General features: G+C 45.8%; 3 protein-coding genes across 3 annotated transcripts; 2 read left to right on the forward strand and 1 right to left on the reverse strand.

Annotated features, from left to right (window-relative positions):
* Positions 1-7,031: 7,031 nt before the first annotated feature.
* HRG_09280 (RNase H domain-containing protein) lies at positions 7,032-7,769 on the forward strand (the record flags this gene model as incomplete). The annotated part of the gene is made up of 3 exons (XM_044867751.1): positions 7,032-7,077; positions 7,178-7,316; positions 7,451-7,769. The coding sequence occupies 3 exons, from the start codon at positions 7,032-7,034 to the stop codon at positions 7,767-7,769; spliced, it is 504 nt and encodes a 167-aa protein (XP_044717011.1).
* A 1,174-nt stretch (positions 7,770-8,943) lies between these two features.
* Positions 8,944-9,733, forward strand: HRG_09281 (zinc-finger double domain-containing protein; the record flags this gene model as incomplete). Its single annotated transcript, XM_044867752.1, has 2 exons — positions 8,944-9,097; positions 9,261-9,733. The coding sequence occupies 2 exons, from the start codon at positions 8,944-8,946 to the stop codon at positions 9,731-9,733; spliced, it is 627 nt and encodes a 208-aa protein (XP_044717012.1).
* A 52-nt stretch (positions 9,734-9,785) lies between these two features.
* Positions 9,786-10,424, reverse strand: HRG_09282 (uncharacterized protein; the record flags this gene model as incomplete). Its single annotated transcript, XM_044867753.1, has 2 exons — positions 9,786-10,159; positions 10,232-10,424. 2 exons carry the CDS (start codon positions 10,422-10,424, stop codon positions 9,786-9,788), a joined length of 567 nt encoding a protein of 188 aa, XP_044717013.1.
* Between the last annotated feature and the right edge of the window lie 16,260 nt (positions 10,425-26,684).

Genomic DNA, 26,684 nt, shown 5'->3' on the forward strand with positions numbered 1-26,684 from the left:
ACTAAGTTCGTTAATTCCTTATAAGTATACGCTATAAAAGATAGGGTAAACGAATATAACTACTACTACCTCGACCGCCTAGCCCGGCCCGTTATATAGGTTATAGCTAAGAACGTCGGCCCTAGTACTACTACTACTCCTTACGATAAGGTAGGTAACCTTATAAAGTAGATTCCTATATATACTAGCGCCTATTTAATACTAACGTCTAACCTTTAGTAGCCGGTTAGCCTCTATAATAGTATACGTAGTATAGTATACGATATCGCCTAGGCGCCTAGAGCTAACCCTATATAAGACCCTCCCTACGTAATTATAATAGAGTTCCTAACTACTATAGATAGTAAAAAGATTATCCTAATTCTACTAATAGTTAAGGACTTCCTCGTCGGAGCTATACTCTATACTTATATATAGTTTCCCTTAATCGTCTACTATACTATTATAGTTTATAAGTCGTAGAGTATTACTAAAGATATAATCGTAACGGATCTATCCTACTATAACTTTTAGACCGGATTAAGCTACGTGGCCGTCTCGCGCATAAAAACGCTATAGGGTCTAATACTAGATACCCCGTTTAACCGCAATTATCTAACTTATATATCGCCGCCGGAAGGAATTAAGATAAAGGTAAGGGATTAATAACTTCGTAAACGATAGATTCTTACCTAGAATCCGTATAAGATAGGTTATAGGTCTATATAACTCTACTTAATACTCCCCGCGATAAGAACGATACTTTCTAAGGTATAGAAGAATATAAGATTATATATACTAATATACTATACTTATAGTTCGGTGACTGCTAGACTAGTAGCTAGACTCGCAGCCTTCGGCTGATTATACGCCTTATACTATAGCCCTAAACACTAAAGGTGTAAGGTGTGGCGTAGTATTTTCAATACATATGTTAAGATCAGGTCGCTCACTCATACAGAACAGCACCGCTGCCTAGCAGGCCACAACCAGTCATGATACTGCTGCCTTGCAGGCAGCAGTATCTCCATCAAGTATTTAGTTCGGTCCAATTCCGCTCCTTAGATAGAAAATCAAGAGTCTTTCGTTGCCCGATTCATAGGGGGATCTTCTGCCCGATCGTTGTCTAGTTATCCAATCAATCGTGGTGTGCGATACCTACAATGTGGCCTGCGCCGAAGGTCGCTGGCCGACGATGTCGGAGATAGACTCTACGTCGCTACCTTATCTCGACGCTGTGTTGGAGAATCCTCGGATACCCGATCCCAAAGGGCACAGATGTTGTCATCTCCCTGACTGGTCCCTCCATCACCGAGCCCGCTCTCACAATCCCCGAGTCCATCCGCACCGAGGCCTGCAAAAATTCCAAAGACCGCGTACCGGCCTGGGGCGATGACGACGTTGCCGATTACAACCCTGAGCGCTGGATAAAAAGCGAGTGTAACACTGCTGGGCAGGAGATGGCAGTGTTTGATCCGCAGCCTGGACCAAACCTGGCGTTCTCGGACCAAGGCAGTGCTTTGACAAGAAGCAGGCACTGCTTTAGTTGAGGATCACCGTAACGCTCTTGCTCTGGAACTTTGCGTTTGACCCTGTTGAGGAGCCGTTGAGTGGATGGGAGATCACTGAGAGACTCATCAACCTCCCGAAGCATTGCTATGTCAAGCTTAGAAAGCTATGATGCGGCGTGTGATCAGGGCGCGATGTACCCGTAGCGTAGAGACGAGCAGTCCATAGAGAAGAACAGACCACTCGGGACCTGAGAATAACTTGATTCATTATTTACTAGCCACACTCCTCTCGGCCCCCGTGTATCCCGAAGTGGCAGCGTTGCGAGATCGCTCACCATGACACCTAGATGAACTTGCTCTATACGGACTTATCATACGGCTCCATCCACTGAGAATAGGAGGGCCGTTAGTCCATAAGGCTTACAGGATCAATCACCTGGCGTGGTCCCAGGATTGCTCTAGTGCTTGTCGGGCGCAGCTGCATCGCAGCATCGTTCGCAGCCACGCCGATATGTTGCTTGACACGTCTTTGGCGAAGCACAAGCGTTGCCGACAGAAGCAGCAGGGTGTTCCTTTGTCCGCGGTGCCCTTTATGGAACCTCAAGAGCTAAGCACAAAGAAGGACGAGCAACATGCGTTTGGATGAGGATGTCAAGGGCGGAAAGCAGGACAGGACAGGTAATAACGTCGTGCCTCGTTCGACAGAGCCTCATCGAGACGCTAGCTCGTCGCCGATCCGGTTGCGGCGCTTGAGCAGAGGCATCAATGCCGGTCACGTAGTCCAAGCCTTAGCGGGTCCCGGGTACATCTGAGGTCCCGGGTACATCTGGACCAAGCCCGGCCCGTGGTTGTGCGGAGGCTTGGGCGGACGTGCAGAGGCAAGAACATTGCTGGACTCTGTGGTGATGGCATGGCTTCTCAGGGCTGCCACAGTTCAGCCTCGCCTGCCGTGTTGGCAGCCAGAGCCGGTGAGGGCACCAGCCAGAATTGGAGAATTACCCCGGGCGTGGTGGATGAAGCGGGCGTCTATTACAGCCGCTTCACAAGCTGCCGACTCCAGAAACAGCAGCCGGCAGCGTTCCCGACCTCGCGATGCCAGCCCAGCCCAGCCCAGCCCCACCTCCCTCCGGCTCCCCTGCAGTTTCCTCCATCCCTTCCTTCCCTCTGCGCGCGCCCCTCCCCCCCACTATTAACCTGACCCCCAGCATCCAGCTTCTGCCCCCCCCAGCACTCCCTTGTATTCTTACTTTCTTGGCACCATCTGTTAAGGACTTCGCTGTACACAACACACATCCGCTAACAAGGGCGTTTAACACCACGCTCAGCGCAAGCTGAGGGCGGCGATGGCACCCAACCCCGCGGACCAGGCGCGACTGCCGCCCCAGGAACAAGAGCCGATGACTCCCGAACGCCCCAGGAGCTAGAGAAGCGCTCCTCCGGCAGGCCCCACGCGCGGGTCTTGCCGAATTACTGTTGCCACGACGCGCACAGCAACCCGACGACTCTCCATTCGGCTCCACGAACAGCGACAATGCCCACACCGACACCGACCAGCCAGATGCTGTAATGGGAGACGCAGCAGACGAAACCGAGACCGACGAGCCGGACGACCTGCCCGAGACTCAAGGCCCAGCAGTAACGGTTGCCCACGCGGCAGAGACTTATCGCCAACCAGATGGAAGCACAACAGGCAAAGCTGGCCGTCTTCCGCGCATTCTGCACCGCCTTCGACAAGACGGCTGCCCAGTTCAACTCGGGCCACGAGCTCAGCTTCGCGAAGGAATTCTCGCGCGGCTTCATTAGCTACTGGGACGACGCGCTCAACGGCGCGCCCACACGCGCCGGTCAGAATGTCAACAACCGCCACGGCAGAGACGGGACCGCACCGACCTACGCCGCTATGGCCCAGAAGGGGATGGCACAGACAAGGGCCCCTGCCGGCACGCCTCGGCCCGAAGCCCCGGAAGGCGCCTCCGGTCCAGCCGCCTAAAGATGACCTGCGTGTCTTCGTGCGGCTCGACGACAAGTCCCCAGCATGGGGCTATCAGGGGCATGCCATCAGAGCTCACGTAGCTAAGACTCTCAACCTAGGGACAGAACGCATGCCACAGATCGCCCGGGTTAAGACTGGATGGGCTATACGGGCCTCAGACCGGGAGGCGAGGGACCTGCTTGTGGAACGGCAGGACGACTGGGCGGCCCGCCTCGGGGCCGTGGCGGTTGAAGGCTTCCAGAAGTGGCACACGTACGCTGTGGCCGACTGCCCCAGGCAGCTCACGGATATCTGGGGGCCGCCGTGACAATGACCAAGCTATCAAAGAAGAGATCAAGCTCCAGACAGGTGCCGAACCAATTGATGTGCACATTGCTAAGAGATACTCCGAAAGCTCCGACCAGCCCACTGTGACAATGATTGTGTCCTTTCAGGCGGCGATACAGAGGAGATGGCGGCTCTTCGGCACCAGCCGACTAGCCCGACTGATCGCCAAGACCGCCCGGCCCGCGCAGTGCGACACCTGTTGGGATTATCACTCCCGCTACGCCTGCGACCGAAAACAAGCCTGCCGACGATGCGGCGGGAAAGACCATCGCGATAACGACTGCAAGCAGCCGGAGAGGTGCGCGAACTGTTCCGGGCCCTTCCCGGCAGACCATAAGGAGTGCCCTGCCAGACCTAGGCGCTCACGGCCAACTCGTGCGGCTCTCCAAGATCGAGAAGTACGCCGTAAGGAAGATCGGCTCTCAGCCATACCGGCAAGCCAATATGGAGCTCGAACGGGCCACGGCGACCGCCTCCCCAACCCTCCCAAGGACCGACCCCATCGCCCTGCATGAGAGCTGCCGAGGCCCGCCTAGGCAAGCAACAGGACCAGCAGCAGCAACAGCAGCAGCAACAGCAGCAGCAATGTCGACCCCAGCGGCTGTCCCCCACCAGCGCGCAGGCGCCAGACTCCACAACGCTCCCTCCACCACAGGAAGACAGATCCGAGTCTCCTATGAAGAGGCGCCGACGAAACGTATCCCTGGACCCCTATGAACAATAGGCCCCCAACACTAACAACTCGCGACAGGAGGACGATCCGAGTTCTCCAGGCCAACGTGGCCAAAATAGGGGCCTATCATAGCATAGCCCTACGACTAGCGGAAGCAGAAAACTACGACGTCGTGCTCATCCAGGAACCGAACGTTTGGATAGAAAAGAAGGCGGAGCCTGCAGGACCCAGACGCACCGCTCCTTCCACGCATTCGCCCCAGAACGCGCCTGGGAACCGGATCAGGCCCCGAGAGTGATCTCGTATGTCCGGAACCACCCAGATATACGGGCAGAGCAACTCTGCCCCGCCCCTACGCGTGATATCCTGTGGCTCCGGGTAAACAGCACCCTTATTATCAACTTCTATCGACACGCGAAGACACCGAGCCACTCGACTACCTCCTCCACCAGCAGGACGTCCCCGAGAGATGCCTCATCGCGGGCGACTTCAACGCCTGTCATTTCTCCTGGCAGCCTGGAGCCCGGAGTGCGAGGAACGGAGGACATCGCCCAGTGGGCGGCCGACAAGGCTCGGACTGCTCACCACGCCAGGCGAGGCCACACACGCCCGCGGAAATACCATTGATCTAGCCTTGCCAATATCCCTCTGCGGACGCGCTTATCGAAGAGCACCTTCATACCGGCTCGGACCATTACACGATCAGCATTACGCCCCGGCGGATTCCCCAAGGACGATAGCTAGACCAAGGGTAAGCTCCGAGGAAGAAATGAAGCGATTCGAGGAACTTGTGCGGGCTGGGGCCACAGCACTACCCCGGCTGGCCGTTGAGCCCAGAGGCCTGAGAGGCTGGCCGAGGCGCTGTCTCGCCTACTCCAAGAGGCGGCCGACGCAGCGGGCCGACGGCCCAGGAAGAACGCGAGAGGCACCCCATGGTGGAACGATCAGTGCGCGCGGTGCAGCGGCCGAACTAAGAGCTATGCGGCGGATCTACCCCACAGGGCACGGCAGAGAGGTCCAGACTGCCCGGCGGGAGCTGCGCCGGGCGGTACGGCGGGCTAAGAGACATTTCTGGCAGACTGTTCTAGAAGGCGCCGAGAGCAACCAGGATATCTATAAGATCATGCGGTGGTCGAGGAAACCGAGCCCGTTCCGGGCCCCGCCTATACAGGTAGGCGACCAGGTCTTCGAGACCCAGACGGAAAAGGCAAACGCGCCCGAGTCGAGATCCTAGAAAGGCGCGGGGCCGCGGACGACATCCCGGACCCCTGGGCCCCAGAGGTGCTGGCCCCAGGAGGACTCTCGACTGCAGCGTCACGCTCGCGGATGCGGCATGCGCCTGCACCTCTACGGGCAACACCTCCCCGGGGATCGACGGCATCACGGTCCGAATGCTGCGTCGCGTCTGGAACCACATCGGCGAGGCGGTGAGGGAACTATATGAAGGCTGCCTACACGTGGGCTACCACCCCGCCTGTTTCCGCGCAGCAGAGGTCGTAATGATCCCTAAGCCTGGCAAGAGGGACCTGTCTATTCCGAGAGGCTGGAGGCCGATTTCTCTCCTAGCTTGCCTCGGCAAGGGACTCGAACGCCTAATAGCCCGGCGCCTAGCCTGGGCTGCGATCACACAACGAGTCATCCACAGCCAGCATGCGGGTGCCCTGCCCAAACGTTCAGCGCTCGACCTAGCGCTAGCATTGCTCCACGACGCGGAGACGGCCCTCACCGAGGGGAAAGTCGCCACGCTAATCACGATGGATATACAGGGCGCCTTTGACACGGTTCTGCGGAACCGGCTCCTCCTACGCCTACGGAACAGGGCTGGCCAACAAACCTGGTCCGGTGGGCAGGCTGCTTTATGGAGCAGAGATCGGCCAGAATACGGCTCGAGGATATAAAGACGCCGACCCTGATCCGGGGCCGGTCCCTACAGGAGACGGCCGCCGGGCCACGCGCGCCGCGGGTGAGCTCATCCAGTGGGGAGCCGATAATGGCGTAGTGTTCGACCCGGGCAAGACAGAAGTCATCCACTTCACGAGACCGAGATACAAAGGGGACCTGCCGTCGGTCTGGCACGGGTCCGTAGAAAGGAGCCACAGCAGGACCTGCGCTGGCTCGGCGTCTGGTACGACAGAAAGCTCTCATTCCGCACGCATGTGGAGAAGTGGGCCGCGAAGGCGATGACGGCCGCAGGGTTCCTCCAGAACCTCTCAAACACCCGGCGCGGAATCCCTCCCCGGTCGACACGGCATGCGGTCACGGCCTGCGTCCTCCGATCCTTTATACGGCGCCCATGTATGGTACCCGGGGCGCTTCGGCCTGTGTGGGGACTGCCCGCTTAGTTCCGTCGCGGATCACCTACCTGAAGAATAGGATCCAGCTGACCTTAAACGTCGCAATGCGCGCTATCGCGCCCGTCTGGTGTACCATGCCGATTGTGGCCTCCACCGAGAGACCGGCATCCCCTGCCACGCTGCTCCTCGCAGACGCCCAGAGACGCGCCGCGGTCCGTCTACGCTCCCTAGATGAGCGGCACCCCTGACCCCGTATGAGCATCCTCCCAACGCCTGGCCGGGAGCTAATGAAGAGGCACGGTATGCGGGCCTCGCGCGGCCCAGAAGCAGCACGCCTCGAGACTCCTGCGTCTTCACCAAATGACGGCCCATGCTCCGAGGCCCCGACTTCTCCCCCCAGCACCCCCTCAGCCCGACCCGACAGGGGGCGTAGACAAAACGCAGGCGGCTCGAGACTTCCACTCGTGGCTCCGGGTATGCCCTGAAGATACCCTCATCGTCTACACTGACGGCTCGCAGAGCGAAGACGGCGCCTGCGGGTATGGGTACTCAGTGTGGCTAGGCCCCAGCGAAGTGACCTACGGCAGCGGTCGGGTCCTACTCGCTGAGGTCTACGACGCAGAGGTGGAAGGCGCCTCGAGGGGCTTCGAGCGGCACTCACGTGGTCCCCCAGAACCCCGGACCAGCAGTGGCCGATAGTCGTCTGCCTTGATAACACTGCGGCTATAAGAGCCATACGAGGCAGCCCATCGATCTCGTCGCAAGCGGCTGCGGAGAAGTTCGCTGAGGCCGCGGCTCGACACGGAGATGTCAGCACGCGTTGGTGCCCCGGCCATACGGGGATCGCCGGCAACGAGCGGGCCGACCAGCTAGCAAAGGAGGGCTGCCGGGCCGAGGGTCCGGACAGATCGCCGACCTACGCGAACATCAAGAGACAGGCCAAGGCTGCGGCCAGGCGCGACTTCCAGGACTGGTGGGCCGCGGGGCCCTGAGCAGCTACAGAGCCTAGAGCTCAAGGCCTCGCTCGGGTGCCCCCCGGAGCTGCACACCAAACGAGAGCACCTCCATCACCTGCTCGCTGCGAGGAGCGGGCACGGGGACTTCGCCGACTACCACGAGAGGTTTAACCACGAAGAGGCCCGGATCGAATGCTCTTGCGGGAGGAGAAAATCACCGACACACCCCTTCTACTGCCGGAAGGTAGGTACTCGACACCGCCTAAGGCCAGCCCCACGGCGGGCAAGGCTATCAACCAGGCACTAGGAAGGATTTGACCGGTTCCTCGGGCTAGTAACGGAGGCAGAATTCTTTGATCGGATCTGCCACCGCCACCAGCTCGAGGCAACCCTCCAACCTAATATGTACAACTCTCTCTTTTCTATGTTTTCTGCCCGTAGGCTCCTGTGGGCCTACGGCCCAGCTGACTGCGTGGGCTTTCAGTCACCCGGCTCTGACCGAAGACTGACTAATATTACGGCTTCGCCGCCGTGCCCGGAACCCGCTGACGGGGAAGGGACCTGAGAATCGAGCGGCCACAGAGTCCAAGAATTGCTAGATAGGGGAGTAGAAGTAAGGAACGCGCGACGGGTCTCCGACGAGCATCCCCATCTTGTACTATACCTAGCCTAGCACGTCTTTTGCCCTTATAGGGATGTCCCAGACGGTAATCAATACTACTACTACTACTACTACTGCTTCTGCCCCCCCTCTCCCCCCCGGACTCTTCCCCTCCCCTTTGCTCCTAGATTGCCGCCTCCCTCTTTCCATCTTTCTTCCCCCCTCCACTCATCCATCATATCGAATCTATCGCGTCAACAACCCCCCCCCCCCATCTCGCCATCCATATCGGCCCTCATCCTTCGTGCCAGGCAGACCCGTCAAGGCCATAGAGCGCCTGTGACCCGATTGCCAAACCCCTCCCAAGCATTTCCATGACCAGGATACCACCTCTTCCAATGACCAGCGTCATTTCCGAATCCACTACAGTCACGCTTTGAACCCCACGGGAGCGCGTGTGAGCGAGGAGCGAGGAGTCGAGAGCGAGGAGCCAGAACAGACGATACTCTCCTATCGTACTGCCCGGGTACCAGCTCTTGGTCCCAGCCGTGACGCCGTCTCCCAAGCGCTGCGACCCTCGAAATCACAAGCCCGTCTTAGGCCATCAAGATGCCTGGCGCCAATGTTGCAGTCCTGCCGCCGCCGGCAGCCTCGACATCATCCTCGCGAAAGGCGTCTCTCCCACCGGAGCGCACGTACAAATGCCAGTTCTGCAACCGGGCTTTTAGTAGGAGCGAGCACCGAAGCCGACACGAACGATCCCGTACGTACCTTGACCCCCCAACGGGGGACTCACTTGTGAAATACCTATCCGCCCACTATAATGGTGTAATGCCATCGGATTATTCTCTTATTGTCTGCGTTCGACTCTCACTCCCTTGCGGACACCACCGAGTGCCTCGGAAATAATGCTGACGGCATTCCAGATACCAAGGAGCGACCCTTTAAGTGCATGAAGTGCAGAAGCACCTTTGTCCGCCGCGATCTGCTCTTGAGACATGATCGGACCGTCCACGCCAAGGACGGCGGCGTTCCTCTGCACAGCGATGGCAAACGTCGCGCCGCCGGCCCCAAGACACGAGCCATTGGTGGCCCTTCCAAAGGCGCCCTGCCTCTTGACACGTCGACGTTGGAGCAGATGGAAGCCGGCAACGACAGCATCTTCGATGTAGAGGCTGCGGCAATACTTGTGGCCGACCTGCATCACAAGGCCACGGCTGCCATGAGCGGAGAAGTTGGCGTTTACCACGACGCCCCGCCCACGGCCTATTCGCCTCGCCGCTCCTCCATCTTCGAGTCTACCGTGACATATCCTTCTGGTGCTATTGCTCTTCCTCACAAGGAGACCAAGGGACCCGTCTGGCATCTAGGCATGCATGTAGAGTGTCTAGTACACTAGCCACGCTGCAGGCGCTCTCCACACCGTGGGTCTACCGAGACGACACGGCATGCTACACCGCCATCTCGTTTGTCCACTTGGTGGCACACGTTACCGGCACAGGATCGTGGTCCTTGACGCCATTCCCATCCGCCCACACGGCCTTCTTGGGGATCCCGCCCTCGACCGGCACCATGAACCCGTTGCGCTTCTTCGACTCCATCGTGGCCGTCGAAACACCCGTTGCCTCGATGATGGCTTCCCGGACAGCCTTGCCGAAATGCTTGTCATCGTTGTCGGTCACGTACCATGTGGACGTGGGATCAACCGTATCGCCGCCCAGAAATCCGCTGATGCGCTGCTTGGCATCACGCACCAAGGCATTGTATTTCTCACCGCTCGAAGCCCTCACCACACAGGCATTATCGACATGGCCGACCAGAGCATCTGTAGGCAGTAGGTCTTGGGTCAGGGACATAGCTTGCCAGCAGGAAAGAAAGAAAGCCCTGGTCCACTCACTGCCCTGTTTGGTCGGCACAAAGAAAACCACACACACCGTGGCGCCGTCGGAGCCGATGTTGGCGGGGAGTCCCTCTGGCTGCAACGGGAACTTGCCGGCGTAGCCCTGCTCGACCATGCGGTATTGGAGCTTGGTTATGTCAGCCGCAGGACAAGATGTGCCTCTCGGTCTATACTCAACTCGTTGGGCCATGGCCGGGGGTAGCAAGTAGGTTGGCTAGGCTACCGGACGGTTCGAGAGCACGTAGGCTAGGGAGGGTTCGAGAGCGTCTAAGAAACGCACGATTGCTTGAAGCTGGTAGTAGCTTCCTCAAGAGCCATGGGCAACGAGGGAAACCAGGTTTATATAGCGGCAGCTCAGGCTGCTCCTCGCATGTCGGTTCGCACCAACGACGGCAAGACGCCACAGGCCGGTCGCCTGCATTGCTCCCGAGATTGTACCTGCTCCGTGCCCGTTATGCGATGCCCGTAACGTGGAGCCTATACGAGGAGGGTGACGAGGAGGCCCACAGACACAGATGCTCTATCGAAAACCTCCGACCCGATGGAATACGAGGCCAAGTGGGCGTCGAGCACCGCGGGTCCTTCCTTGGCCAGCTACTAATAGCGAGCCGCAGGCGAGGATGGCCCGCGGCAGCGCCCCCGGAGGGCCGCCGGAGGCATCATGTGCAGTAACGTAAGTAGCGGAGGATCGGAGGGGGAGCAAGTTGCGTGCACCGATGGCAGGGCTCGAGCGGGCGTCTTGTTGCCAGGCGTTGCTCGCGGCCGGCCAAGGGAGAGCCGAGGTCCGACAGGCGGGATGCCGTGACCGACATGGCCAGCATGACGGGTCGAGGGAGGGCATGGCACGGGCAACGGAAGCAGCGGGATACGATAGGGGGGACACATAGACCGCCAATCCCAGCCCGGTCTCGGTTCCGGCTCTGGGCATCGCTGGCGGTGCTTGTCGATGCGATGCCGAGTCTTGGTCTGGATCCGGGGCCCGTCGGAGGGAGACCAACAAGACGAGTGGGATGGGGGAGGTAGTCGAGGGAAGCCCGCGTATCAATAGCTAGCAGTGAGGAGAAGCCGTAAGCCGTCGTATCCACGTAGGCATGACTCGGCGGCGGCACACAGATACGAGGTAGCGACGGGGTCCCACGCACTACGTGGGGCAAGTCGTCGATACTAATAAGTCAGCCCACCTAAAGTCCGGCACACCCCAACACCGGCACTCTCCATAACACCATCGCGTCGTTAAATACATTATATTATAACCGCGTTTTCTCGTGCATCTCTTGCCCTATAATTATAAAATAAATACTATTTATATTAGCAATGCCTCGGCTTTCTAAGTATACCGAAAACTAGCTCTAAGAAGCACTTAAAGCTATTAAAAACGGGATGCCTTAGCTTTATACTAGTTAAAAGTAGGGTATTCTAAGAGGGACCCTCTATATACGTCTTAAAGGGGCTCTGCCTATTAAGGAGGCAAAAGAGGTATATTAGAGGCTTAGCCGAGAGCAGGAAAAACACCTTACTAACTAGGTTCTTACCTAGGCCGCCCTTAGGCTACCTCTAACGTATTATTAAGTTAAGGAATTTACCGGCTATATCTTTAAGGCCTACGGCGATACCCGTTCGCTTAAGAAGTAGTGGATTTTAGGCTTGTTAGCCTAGAACCTAGAGATTAGTACTATTAAAGGTAGATCTCTCGATTCTACTCGCGTTAACGGCGCCTTTATAGCCCGTATTAAGGAATAGTTCTAATTACTTAAGCTACCGGCTATATAGGCAATCCTACCGGAGTCCTGCTTTAATATAGACGAAACGGGTATCCTTAAGGGCCTCGGCTTTAATAGTTTAGTACTAGGGAGCTTAGAAAAGTAAGAGACTCTTAAAAAGCGGCTAGGATCGTGTTATTAGACTATAATAGTCGAATATATCTCTACTATAAGCTAGGCCTTAACTCCCTTTATAATTTTTAAGGGTTAAGACCTTTAATATTAATAGTTCCTTAATAAACTTAATTTTTTATAAGATTAGGACTTTATTATCTTCTTAAAGGGTTAGATAAGTAATATTATTACTATTTAGTAGCTAAAGTAAGTTTTTATCCTTTAAATAAGGCACTATAAGTAGGGTAATACTCTTCTTATTATTAATAGCTATAGGAGTTATTAGACTAATAATTTTATATATAAATACTTTTAAAATAGTATATATCTCTTTTTCTTACTATTATACTTCTTATATATCCTTTAACTACTTAATATCTTAGTTTTCTCGCCTATTAAAGCTATATACCGATATTAACTTAAGAAAGTCGTATCTTTCGATAATATAGCGCTAATTAATAAGGCTACCTTCCTTTATATTTACTATAAAGCCTAGTAGGCTAGCTTAACCGAAAAGAATATTAAGGGAGGTTAGCGCGGGTTTAGTTTATAGCTAATTAATATAGTAAAGCCCTTATTAAACCGCTTTATCTTACTATAGCTATTAATGCTATTAACGCTATTAAAAAGGAAGAATATTAGCTCCTTAGATAATAATAATACCCTTAAAACGCTTAAACGATTATAAGAAGTTTACCGCCTTATTATAGGGCTAGAAAATCGCGGTTAAGTTAACCGTATAATCTAACTACTCTTTAGTAAAGTTAGCCGCGCCCTTAATAGTTAAAATTAGTAGCTTATAGCTACCTAGCTTTAAATATAATAGCTTAAGTATTAATTATATCGTCTATAGCCTCGAAAATAAAAAAAGGTTTTATAGGATCCTAATAGCTAGTTTATATAGATTAATTAAGTTATTAAGACGAGGCAGCGGCTTAAGTATATCCTTAAGCTAGCTACTATTACTATAGCTAATTAGGATATAGATTTTAAAGCTCTATATAGTAGCTAGTAGCTTAAATAGCTAGAAAATACTATAATTAACTATTATAACGATAAAATATAGCTTTACTTACTATTAGAATATACCTACCTTAGTATTATAGAGAGTACTAGTATTAAGGTATACTAGACTTTAGGTAAGCTAACTTATACTATGCCCTACCCTCCTTTTAATAATACCTACTTTAATAGGTAAGATCGTACGCCTATAAATATTAGCTTATTAAAGGGATAAGACCCTTAGTACTTCCTATCTAACTTCCTTCTAAGTATACTTAAAGGCTTTATAAAGACCTTAATTATCTAAAGAAGCACCTTCCTTAATTATAGTTAATTTAAATTTTTATTTTCCCCCTTTAAAGTAAAGGCCGCTAGTTACGCGACTTTAGTAAAGATAAAGAAGTATAAAGTAAAGAAATCTCTAAGACTTATATTAATAACCTAAGACCCTTAAAGCTATATATAAGACCGATAATTAGATAATTATATAGTTAATTACTCTACTAATCCTTAGCTATATACTACGCGTGCTTTAAGTATATACCCTTATCCTTATTAAAACTAGTCTCTAGGGCGTAAACTTATTATTCCGTTTTATTTATATAGCGATAAGTAGCTTTATAAAGCTAAGAATACTTAAAGAACGACGGTATTATTTAGAAAAAATAAAATCTAAGGATTTAATAATTAAAGTAGTAACTACCTTAATAGCGAGAGTTAGGGACCTAATAAGGCGATAGGCTTACTAGGAAATAAATAATTAGATAATGCCTATACTAATAGTAAAGGAAAAGTAATAAGCTAATATTAAAAAACCCTAAGCTCTTATTATTAGCCCTATAACCCTTAATACTAGCGACTTAGTTAAGAAACTACGATCTTTATATAATACTTTAAAAGATATAAATAATAATAATAGCGTAATCTAGACTATTTTAGAACCTTACTAAGACCTCTTACTTATATACGTACTAATAATACTAGTATAAGTATTAATAAAGGATACCTTAATAACCTTAACCTTAGCTCTCTTTTATATAGTAGCTTATAAAGAACGCTTACCTCCCTTTAATAGATAAGAAAGTAAGTAATAAGATAGTTATAATAAGATATCCTTTAACTCTAAAAGCTTTAACTCTAAATTTTATAACCTTATAATCTATAAGTATACTATATCTAGAAACGCTAGCCGTTAAGAGGGAATATTTAATCTTACTACTAGCGAAAAAAAAAATTAAGGTAGATATTAATAAGATTATTAATAGACTTAGAGATATACTTACTAGAAGCTAAGACAACCTTATAAGAAGACTCTACTAACTATAACTCTTACTTATTAGTAAATTTAACGGTAAAAATATAACTAAATTCCTTAAGAAGTTTAAATAAGAGATATATATTAACTATATTTATAATAAGGATAAAATAAACTAGCTTAAAGTCTATATCTCCTTTATATAAGCCCTTACTATTAAAATTCTTATAGATAGACTTACTTAAAAAGAAGTAAAAAAGAAACTCCTTTAATACTACTATTGTAGGAATGTATCTATCTAGTGGTGTGACCAACCATGGTTGGCACGTGACCCGTACGGTCACGTGTGCGGCTGAGGGCAGCGTGCCCCCTTTCTCCACGCTGGCCTCTGCCTCCTTAGATAGAGAAACAAGACGAATACAACATCAGGTTAACCCTAGTACCGTCTCATTGCAGCAGCTGCCGCAGGTGCCTACCCACACTGATCAGTGACCGGCCCACGCCCGTCACAGACAGCTAAGTAGAAGAGACAAATTCCTCAACCTTCGAAGGTGCTATAGTCCGCGTCACTTTACTGTGGCCCTGAGTAGCGCTCAGAAGAAGGTTATTTGTGCTAAGAACAAGGAATCTCCCGCTGGTTTGCCCAGCCGCGCGAGAGTCCTTCCAACTGTTGATTACGATCGCCCGCTAGTTTGCCTAGCCGTGAGCACCGGAATCGACAGGCGACCACATCGCAAACAACTAGTAAGAACGTTCGACCCTTGACGTTAAGTAGCAAGATCCCCGTCAGTTCAGTCTGGCCGCGAACGACCTACTTAGTACGCGACGCTCGACCTCCTATTAGCGACAACTCGTATACGAAGAGACCAATACGAACCCCACATCGTCTCATTCATTTGATCACGATAGCCCCGACCGCCCGAGCTATGTCCCCAGAAGCCCAGCTCGAAGAAATATGCGACCAGATGCAGGCACTAGACATCCAAGCATCCGCATTCCGACAAATTAATATCGACCTTTGGGACAACGATATCACACACGACGAAAAGGACAAGATCGCAGTAACGACATATGTGGCAAAGTTCATATTCATCGTTCAATCTGGCAGTGATCAAGGATACGACCTCCTTGGTTACTTCCAACAGCATTTTGAAGAATGGACCGAAGACACATGGGACCGCGCCCCGAATGAATACAAGAGAGCCCTCAGGAAACTACTAAGGAAAGAGGTATCTACACAGGTTCACAAAGGGGAAATTCGCAACACAATTTCTCATATTACAAACTATCGAGAACCCACAAACCTGGCCAGAGCAGGAGTTTACGGAGATGGTGTTTGATGAGAGGACTGCTGCCTTCAGGAGGCAGACAGCATTACTAGGATCAAATGCTTCCACTAATCCCCATCCGTCTCAACCTCCTTCACCATCAGTTACGCCCTTAGCAGCACCTCATCAAGGTCTTAACGAACCACAACCTATTAAGACCCTAACGAGCCCTCCTAACGCACCTACTCCTGCTCCGACTATCCAAGATAAACCTGCTCCGACCTCTCTTACTATTCATCCGACTTCCTACCGCTTCCAGAACCCCGATCTCGTCCAACCTGTCACCAACCCCATCCCCGAACACTTATCCGGCCCTGCAACCTTTGGAGAATACATGAAACTCCCCCCGGATAACATCCCGAACGCTATCGTCGATAGCGACATCCAGCAGAAGTTTATGAAGACCTGGAACAAAGATCGGAACTACACAGGAGAGCCGTACGATCTCCTTGATGATAAGCTCCGCCTCTTCTTAAGCAACTGCTCTCATATCCAAGTGAAACCGTCACAATTTCACGCACTCTTTCCCCGGATCCTTGATGGAAGAGCCCAAAGATTCTATCTTGATAAGATCACATGGGCTACGACGTTCCGACAAGCGTATGATATCTTCAAACAACACTTTGACACGGAAGTCAACCATGTCCACTACCATACTGACTGGACAACAATAACCTTTAACTCCATCCGTGCCCAAGATGCTTCGAAGACCCCACGAAGTGCTTCAAACCCTCTTTGATAAGCTTCAGCTCTGCCAACGAGCCCTTGGCAGGAGTACGCAGGAGACCTTCTACTGCGTACAACGCTTATGAAAGCATGCCGTGGAGTACCCGAACTCCAATACGCTCTTTCAAACCCGCCGATAACGTCGAGCACCTTCTGCAGATCTTCGTGCATCCGTTGAAACCCATCTTGCCCTCATAACAACTTCTCAATTTCCCCTTGACTTTGCTGGATCATTCGATCATAACGATCCACGCCATCAGTACTACCTCGACCGTCGATACAATAACAACCGCTCGAGGCAGATACGGATATTCAGGTCAACGACCCAGCCGCGGATACGGACAAAGCTACAACCGTGGAAACTACCGGCCTCAAAGCCGTAGTAACTACAATCCTAGCTACAATAACCGCAACTGGACAAAGAAGTGTTTTGTTTGTGGACAAGAAGGCTGTTGGTCAACTAAACACTCTACGGATGAACGACAAAGGCCAAGGACCAACATATCACTCAATGCCACTTCATAGGTGTACAACTCACGGACATCGGAGGCTATATTCTAGACTACGAAGGTCATGAGATGAGCAGCTTTGATGACACTGAAGATACATGGGAAGAACATGACAATAGCACCAACGATCACCCGGAACAATGGCAAGCAAGCCAAATGCTCTGTCAACAGGCATTCAATCATTTGATCACAGGAGAAGACGTCTATCAGACGGATCAAACCGTTGTTCCAGCCTCGCAATTTATTATTGAAGATCGCTATTCAAGGGATAGATTCCAAGGTATCATGATCGACACAGGTGCAGCAACATTTTCCACAGCAGGATACTCTCAGTACATCGCCCTACAACGAGAAGACCCTTCTGTAGCTCTCGACAGCTCCACATCCGGCCAGGCCTCCATCAAATTCGGCAACAGCGACGCCATCCACTCCTCGGCACAGTCGCCCTTAACACACCCTCGGAAGGATCACGTTCCACGTCCTTCAAACCCCAACTCCCTTTTGCTCTGCCTTGCTGATATGGACCGGCTTGGTATCTATTTCAACAACATCACAGATACCATCAATTGTACTAATCATTGTACTAATCGCCCTACAAGCATTCCAGTCGTACGCAAATGGGGACATCCCTGGTTCTTCCTTACGAAAGATGAAGAGTCCATCTCGTTTCTTACGGAAACAGAGATTCGTACACTTCACCGACGCTTTGGACACCCAGCAGTCCCTAGGCTCCATCACCTCTTGAAGCAAGCCGGGCACAGTGACGTCTCGATAGACACATTAGAGACTATCTCTAAGTTCTGTCACCACTGTCAAATGCACTCACAAGCCCCACGCCGCTTCAAGTTCACCCTTAACGATGATCAAGAGTTCAACTACGAAATCATCGTTGATGTGATGCACCTAGGAACACCACAACGCCCTGTTCTACACGTTGTGGACTCAGCTACTGCTTTCCAAGGAGCCAGATTTTTACCGTCAATGTCAGCTAAAGATACATGGGAGACCCTCCGGACCCTCTGGATCGACACGTATCTTGGACCTCCTGATACCCTCCGTCATGATGCAGGAACTAACTTTGCTTCTCTCGAATTCCGGAACGAAGCAAAGATTATGGGAATCAAATGCTCTCAAGTACCTGTTGAGACGCATTGGTCCATTGGAAAGATTGAACGCTATCACGCACCCTCCGACGCGCCTTTAACATCCTCCATGCTGAGATTGGCCACACCACTTCCGCCGAAACAGTCCTTCAAATGGCTGTTAAAGCAATCAATGATACGGCAGGACCTGACGGTCTTGTGCCTACGTTGCTTGTTTTCGGCGCATACCCTCGCGTATCTACAGACTCGCCCCTTCCGCTTCTACCCTCAAAAGATCGGAAGCTATGCAGAAAGCGATGAAAATGCTCCGCCAACTCTCGGCAGAAAGACGAGTTAAGGATGCCCTCCATGCACGCAACGGCCCGAGCACGACAGAAGTGCTATCCCTCCCGCTGCAAAGTGAAGTTCGCGTTTGAGAGAGAAAGACGGTTGGCAAGGACCCTTCAAGATTGCATCGATTGATGCCCATACCATCCCCATTGCCAAAGTCACCGGCCCCAAGTCTTTCGATCGACCCTTGTACAACCGTATCTGCGTGATGATACCACTCTTTCCGACCCTACACACGACACAGACCCCAGGCATTCGTTCAGATCTTAATGAACAACCGGCTCAAGACCCCGTTAAGACCCTAACGGACCTGCCTGCCCGACCCGAACCCCCGCCCCCGCAAGAGGACGCCCACCAGGATCAAAGAACAAGCCAAAGGATTTGATCATGATGGCCTGCCGTAGACCAGAGCTTCTTGACCCAAAAGGAGGAAGATGCACAAGCTCTTTCCTCAAGCTACGGTCTGATGGCATAATCACCTCTCCTGGTGACCCTTCGAAGAATCCGATAACAAAGAGATTACTGACCTCGTTGGCCGCGGTGTATTCCAATTTGAACGATACGATCAAATGACTCATGGAAACTATAGAATCTTTCGCTCTCGAATGGTTCGTGAAGTCAAAGGAATCAACACTAAGCCCTACGAAAAGTCTCGACTTGTTATTCAAGGACATAACGACTTTGAGAAGACCACCCTCCTGACGCAATCTCCGACAATTCAACGCGTTAGCCAGAGACTCATCCTCGCTATTGCCCCGGACTTCTTCAAAACTACGGCATAACCCTCTCCTCCGTGATATCACTCAGGCATACCCGCAATCCCAGACCAAGCTTTCCGGACCATTCTTACGTATTTGCCCACGGAACTACAAGGCAAATACCTAACGGAACAATTATTCGTGTTATTAAGCCCCTGTACGGTATCGCAGAAGCCGGAGTCCATTGGTTCCGCACATATCAGCAGCATCACCTCGAAAAGCTGGATATGTCTACCTCCACCTATGACTCCTGCCTACTGATTTCGAATACTGGCCCTGACACGCTCGGTATTGTTGAATGCAAACTGATGACACCCTCATCCTTGGAACGAACAACTTTTCTACCCGTGAAGAAGAAGAGCTACAAGGCAGAATTTCGTTCCAAGCCCAAGACTGACATCACATACGGAACAACGGTTGACTTTAATGGTGCAAGACTGACGTTGCTGAATAATAACCCCTAAGAAAGGATCCCTTTACTTCAACAGAAGGGACAAGCAGCAAAATGACCACCATTGACCCTAAAGCAATTGATCGTCACCAGCGCTACGTTGAGGAACGAGCGCGAGCCTCATACATTGCTTCAATTGCTCAACCGGAAGCTTTTTCGATGTTTCAGTCGCCGCCCAAGTACAGACCCTGAGGATAAAGATTACGCAATTTTGAACAAGCGACTGCAATGGCAAATGGATCACCAACTACGTGGCCTCACGTACAAACCAATTGATCTAGCTACTGCAAAGCTGATGGTTTTCACCGATGGTTCTTTCGCAAACAACAAGGACTTATCCTCCCAACTAGGATTCGTCATTACCCTCGTTAACGAGACAAACCACAAAGAAAAACAGTTCGAGATTAGTGGTAACATCGTACACTGGAGTTCAACAAAGTGCAAACGTGTTACCCGTAGCGTCCTAGCATCAGAGATCTACGGTATGGCCAACGGATTCGACATAGGCATCTCCTTGCGATGACTATGAAGATAATTACGGAACGACTCAACCTTCCTCCTATCCTCTCATCGTCTGTACGGATTCGTACTCTCTCTACGAATGCCTAGTCAAGCTCGGTACGACGAAGGAAAAACGATTGATGATTGATATCATGGCCCTTCGCCAGTCATACGAGAAGAGAGAGATAACAGATATTCGTTGGATCAACGGCGCAGACAACCCAGCAGATGCAATGACGAAAGCATCACCAAACCGAGCCCTGGAACGCTTCATCGATACCAATAGTCTGACAATTCGAGTCGAAGGATACGTACAACGTTCCTAACCGCTCCTTATACCTATGATCAAATGATTGCTCCTATCAGGAAGACCCTTCACTTCTTCCCAGATATCTACAGCTAAGAACAAGACGTCGGACCCACTTTTTGGCAATAATGACACACGCCCTCACGGCACATTCCTTCACGGCCTTAACGCTACTATCCTTTAGACCTGTTCAAGGTGTTGCTGTGCTTCTCACAGCAAAAGAAGAGTTGCCTGTGTAGGAATGTATCTATCTAGTGGTGTGACCAACCATGGTTGGCACGTGACCCGTACGGTCACGTGTGCGGCTGAGGGCAGCGTGCCCCCTTTCTCCACGCTGGCCTCTGCCTCCTTAGATAGAGAATCAAGACGAATACAACATCACAGGTTAACCCTAGTACCGTCTCATTGCAGCAGCTGCCGCAGGTGCCTACCCACAACTATATATATAATATTAAATAACTAGAAACTACTAATAACCGCTTTAACTATTATAATACTAAAAAGCCTAAGACTATTATAGAAGTTATAGAATAGCTTAGTTATTACTTATACCTATAGCGTAAGGTATAACCTAATAGCTAGGAAGAATCTATAGTTTAGTTATACTTTATCTACTATATAATACTAAAGGAACTTATTATTAAAGTTATAAAGAGAAATAAGAAGATATTTAAAGTTATCTTAAAACTCTTATATAAAAGCCTTATCTATATAATTAATAACTACTTAATACCTCGCTAAGATATTAAGCGACGAGATATAGTATTTAAAGTTTATAATTAAAAGCTTAAGAACCTAAAGAAAGACTAGCTCTTTAAGGAAATTAATAAAGTAATAAAAGAAGCTAAATCTAATAAAGGTAAAGAAAAGCTTCTTAAAGAGTTAAAGAAAATAGATAAGAAACCTAGATAGCCTATAAAGGAGATCTTAGACTTAATAAAAGCCTTTAAAGATATAAAGATTAACCTTACTTACTAGTAAGAGTAGATATTTAACTAGCTTAGTAGGGAATAAAAACGTATTAGTAGTAAAAGCTACTTTTTACGTTATAAATAAGGAGGTAGTATAAATACTATTAGATTTTACTACTTATTTAATTAATATATATAGTTTTAGGTTAATACTTTTAACTAGCCTAGGAGATACTTTTATTATAGTAAAGAAAGATACTACTTTAATAAGTATTAGGTATACTCTTAGGACTATAAGATTAGATTTATAATATATAAAGTAATAAATAGGACTCTTTACCTTAAAAGAAAAGATAATAAAAGTATAATTCCCTTAGTACTTACTAATAGGTTTTCTTAAATAAGTATATATATTTAAAGGCTTATTATATACTAAGTAGATATATAGCTAGACTCCTTTATATTTCTACTTATAAAATAGGTTAAAGCTATAGTTATACTATCTTACTTAAATTAAGCTATTAGTAAAAGAGTATCTAGTTTCCTAAACTAGTTTTAGAGATATAAAAGCTTATATAAGTAAAAGCTAAGGAATCTAAAAGTAAGTAATATAAGAAAAGAAGTAAGAAGGATATTAGTTATTATAATTATAAATAATATATAATAAAGCGATATATATAATTAGATAATCTATATAACTATAATAAAGATTAATACTTATAAGGGGAAAAGATAAAGAGTTAAAGAGGATATAAAGGAAATTAAGATAATAAGAATAGTAAAAACTAGCTTAAAGATTATCCCTATATACTATAAATATAAAGTAGATCTAAATAAGAAGTTTAATAAACTTATAAATAAAATCGTTAAAGAAATTATATTTAAAAGAATCCCGATCCTTTTAAATTACTTAATTAACTTTATTCCTTAACTAAGTAAGAAACTTAGTATAAGATATATATATATAGCTTTAGGTATAGAAAATACTAAATTCTAGACCTTAAAGAAAGTAGATAGTAATATAAGACCTTATAAAGCTATAATAATAGTTATAAAAGTAGCTAAAGATAATATAAAGAGTAGTTTACTCCTCCTTAAATATTTATAAGGAAAACTTATAGTAGCTTTAATATAAGTTAAAGAATAAGATAAAGAATACTAGGTTAAACTAATTAAGCTTACTTACCTTATTTATAAAGAATCGGATTCTAAGTGCCTTAAAGTCTAATAAGTACTAAAGGAAGTTAGGTTTATAAATAATATAATTAGCGTAACGTAACTAGCCTAAGGACTATTTAATTAATAAACTCTAGAAGTAATATAACTAAGGAAAGATAAATTTATTATATAGAAAGTAGTACTCTTAATAAGATACTAAGAAATAACTTTAAAAGACCTTATAGCGATTCTTATAATATATATAAATATAGTCCTTATACCCTTTTACTTACTTAAGTATATATAAGACCTACCCTATATTTATATATAGCTTAGTAGCTAGAAAGCTAAAGTTTTAAGCGCTTTAATTAATACTAGGTTTAAAGGAAACCTTATTACTAAAATATATATAAATATATATAGGCTTAAAATCCTACTAATAAGAGTATTAACGATAGTATATACTAGGTCCCTTATAGATATAGTTAAGGAGGTAGAGACTAATCTCTATCTAAGTATAGCTTAAATATTAATCTATCTTTATATTATATTAAATAAAGTCTTAGTCCCTTTTATCCTTAGTATACTATTTATTAAAGCTATATATATATTATTAAGATTATACTAGTAACCTATCTAAAGGTATCTAGAACTTTAGCGTTAAATAGGAGGGAAAAACTAAAGTACTTAGAGGAAATCCCTCCTCTCTTTAATAGCTAGTCCGCCCTTATACTAAGTCGCGGTTATAATATATAAGAATCTTACGCTAGCTATCTTAGGTATTATTATAGTTAGTTAGAATTATATTAGCCTTACTATAAAGTAACCTTAGAAAGTAACTCCTTTATATATATAGGGTATATAGCGTTAATCGGTAGTATAAGCGTTTTTAGTTAATAGTTAATTATATAATTATCTCTAACTTTATCCTATAATAATATCTTCCTAAGCTTTACTTTATTTTTCCGCTATAAAGCTTAGCGGGCTATTTTTTATTAATACTAGCCTTTAGCTAGGCCGGTAGTTAGGTTATCGTACCGGCTTCGTGCTATACTTATTAAGTTACTAGTATTAGCCCTAGGTTTTTATTTTCCCGGTTAAGGGGCCTAGACCGGGGTTAAGGGGAGGTCCTAATAAATTCGTCGCTAGGTCTAAGTAGGCAAGGTCCAGGCTAGCCTACTTATAGTAGGGCTAGACTACTAGTATATTTATAAGCGCTTCTAAAAGCACTAATTAGCTAATTAATAAGTAAGTTAGCGTAGTCTATTAGTCTAACTAAAAATTAATCGTGCCCTTAGCTAGATTTAAACTAACTTTAGCGTTATAGCTAGTAGGCTTCCTAGGTATATAACTACTATAATACGAGGGTGCCGCGTATATATTATTTAATTATTCCTTAAGGAACAGCGATATATAGGTTAAATATTAAATCGGTACTATTTAGGTAGTTATACTAGCGGTAGGAGCTATTAAATAAGAGCTTTTAAAGAAGGTCGATATAGTAAAATCCTTTTAGACTATAACCTTAATAGTTAATAAAGATATATATAAAAGACTAAAGCTTAAGGAGACTATATAGGAAATAGCTACCTAGCTCCTAAGAAATTCTTTTTAGGCTTTAGTAATAAAAGTTAAAGAAGATAACCTAGGAGCTACTTAATAATTATAGAGAAAACCCTTTATAGATACCTTAATAGCTAAGATTCTCTTACTAAGAGGTAAGATCCTTAGTTATAAAGAGGGCGCTAACTAAGTCCTTAACCTAGCTAATATTAGCGTAAATAAGCCCTTAATAGTATTAGTATAATAGTAATTAATTATAAATAAAGGAGATAAGGCGATTCTAGCTATTAAATCTAAAATAGTAAAAGAGATTATTAAAGTTATAGTTATAGAGGCTATAAGAGAATTTAAGAAAAATATTATTAAAGCTAGAAAGAAGTTTAGAAAGATCTAAAAGGTTAAAGTTAAGATAGGGAGGAAACGACCTCTAAGATTATATAATCTAAGAGTTAATACTCTCTTTAAAAGAAAAGTAAATAAGATTAACCTTATTAATAATACTTTATTAAATAGCTTAACGCTAAAAGGGGACCCTAACTAAAAGAAAACTAAATAGAATACTATTAAAGATAAGATATAGCTTAGACCTTACCTAGAATACTTAATAGGAAAATTCTTAAGTATATAAAAAGGAAAGCGGCTAATATAAAAGAGACTTATATAATAACCGGTATTATTCCTAAGGGATAAACCTATTAAGGGGTTTATATTAATAGATATAATAGGGCGTGGTCTAAGTAATAATATATATATTACGTTAGTAATAAGTCGGAGGTTATAAACTATAGACTATAACTAAGTAATTAAAATTAAAGATAGAATCGTAATAAAGATCTATATTAAAAGCTAGAGAGCTATCTATATAAAAGAGGGAAAGTAGGTAGCTATATATACCTATAGAGACTATCCTTAGATTATAGGCCTAGCTATAATCCCTAATATTAGATTATATAGAGCGTAGTAATCTCGTTAATCTTAGATTTCTTAGATCTCTATAATTCCCTCGATCTTATACCTATTAAATAGTCGTGCTAACTATTTATCCGTTATACTATATTACGTACTTAACGCGGTCGACCGTTAGCGGCCCTATAGCTATAGTTATAATATAATATCTCCCCTCCTTTTAGTCTATTTATAAGACCTACTATAGCTACTTTAGCCGCTATATATAAATATACCCTTATCGTATTATATATAAGTATATTATTCCTTATTTCTTTATCCTTTTAAGATATACTACTAATAGTATATCTAGTTATATATTAAAAATTCGTTCCCGAAAAGCCTTTAAGTACGCTACTATTACCGAATATATCGACTTAAGTAAAGATCCTACTAATATACTATATACTCGATGCTTTAAGGCAAAGAAAACGAATTATTAAATAGCTAAAAATTCTTCGCGCTATAATAATTATATTACTAGTAGTCGTCCCTATTATAATAGTATTTTAATAGCTTCTTCTTATAAGTATCTTTTAATTCTTTCTACGTATAGTAGCTAATATATTTCTTTTAGTAACTAAATTATTAGCGGAGTAGTATAGGCTATATTTTAAAGAAAAGGAAGCTAGGGAAGCCTTATTAAAGCTTTAGGCATAGCTTACGAACCTTTAGTCGTAAATATCTATTACCGTTAATCGTTTAGCTTATATCTAAAAGATTCGGAATTATATAAAGGAAAAGAGTTCTAAGTTATTTTATCGTAGTATCTAAGAAGTAAATACTAAGGATAGCGTTTTACCTACGCTCGATATATATAAGTATTAGGTAGTAAATAACTTATAATCGTTAGGCGTTCTTAATAAAGTAAATTAGTCCTTATTTAGTATTAGTAAGGAGTTTATAGATCTTAGTCCTTTAATCCCCTTTAAACCTTTTAATAAAATTATCGAAGTAGAGAGCTATAGTAGGTTAAGTGCTTAAGTAGTTCCTAAATATTTTCCTTTAGTTTATATCCCTTTTACTTAATAAGGTATTTTTATTACTATCCTTATTTTCTTATATTTAGTATTTATTCTACGTTATATTTTTAATTATCGTTAACTTTAATTTTTTCTTATAGTTTAGCGTTTTATAGCGCTAGTTCTAATAATAAGATATAAAATATTAGGTATATCTATATTATTATAAATAGCGAAAGTTTATAGTTAACTTTTAAAATAGCTTTCTTAACCTTAAATAGTCTAAGTTTCTTAAAATCTAATTTATTACTTAGTCCTTTTATTTTAATATTTCATTATAAAAAGTAGACTATATCTCCCTCTCGAAAGATTAGTCCTTATAATCTTTTCCGATTATAGTAAGTAGATATTTATTCTCTAATAAATTAAAGTTCTTATTATATTTCTTTATATAATTTTTATAGCTAATCTACTTATAGTATTACTCGTTCCGCTTATAGTCCTTATTAAGAAACCTTAAATACTTCTAGGTTATATCTATAATTAGTATATACTAGTAAGAGCTTAGTTATTTCCGTAATTAAGCTATTATAAGCTAGCTATACTATCGGTAGCTATTTAACTTAATCGTTTTATTTATAGCTAATATAATATTATAAGTATTATTTAAGCGTTTAGTTAAGTCGTTTTATTTATCTATCTATTTATAAGTAATAAGCTATACTAAGCTTATATTTTATCCTTAATTATACTATAAGAGCTTACTA

The sequence above is a fragment of the Hirsutella rhossiliensis genome (genome assembly GCF_020360975.1).
Source record: "Hirsutella rhossiliensis strain HR02 chromosome Unknown scaffold00012, whole genome shotgun sequence".
Taxonomy (NCBI): Eukaryota; Fungi; Ascomycota; class Sordariomycetes; order Hypocreales; family Ophiocordycipitaceae; genus Hirsutella; species Hirsutella rhossiliensis.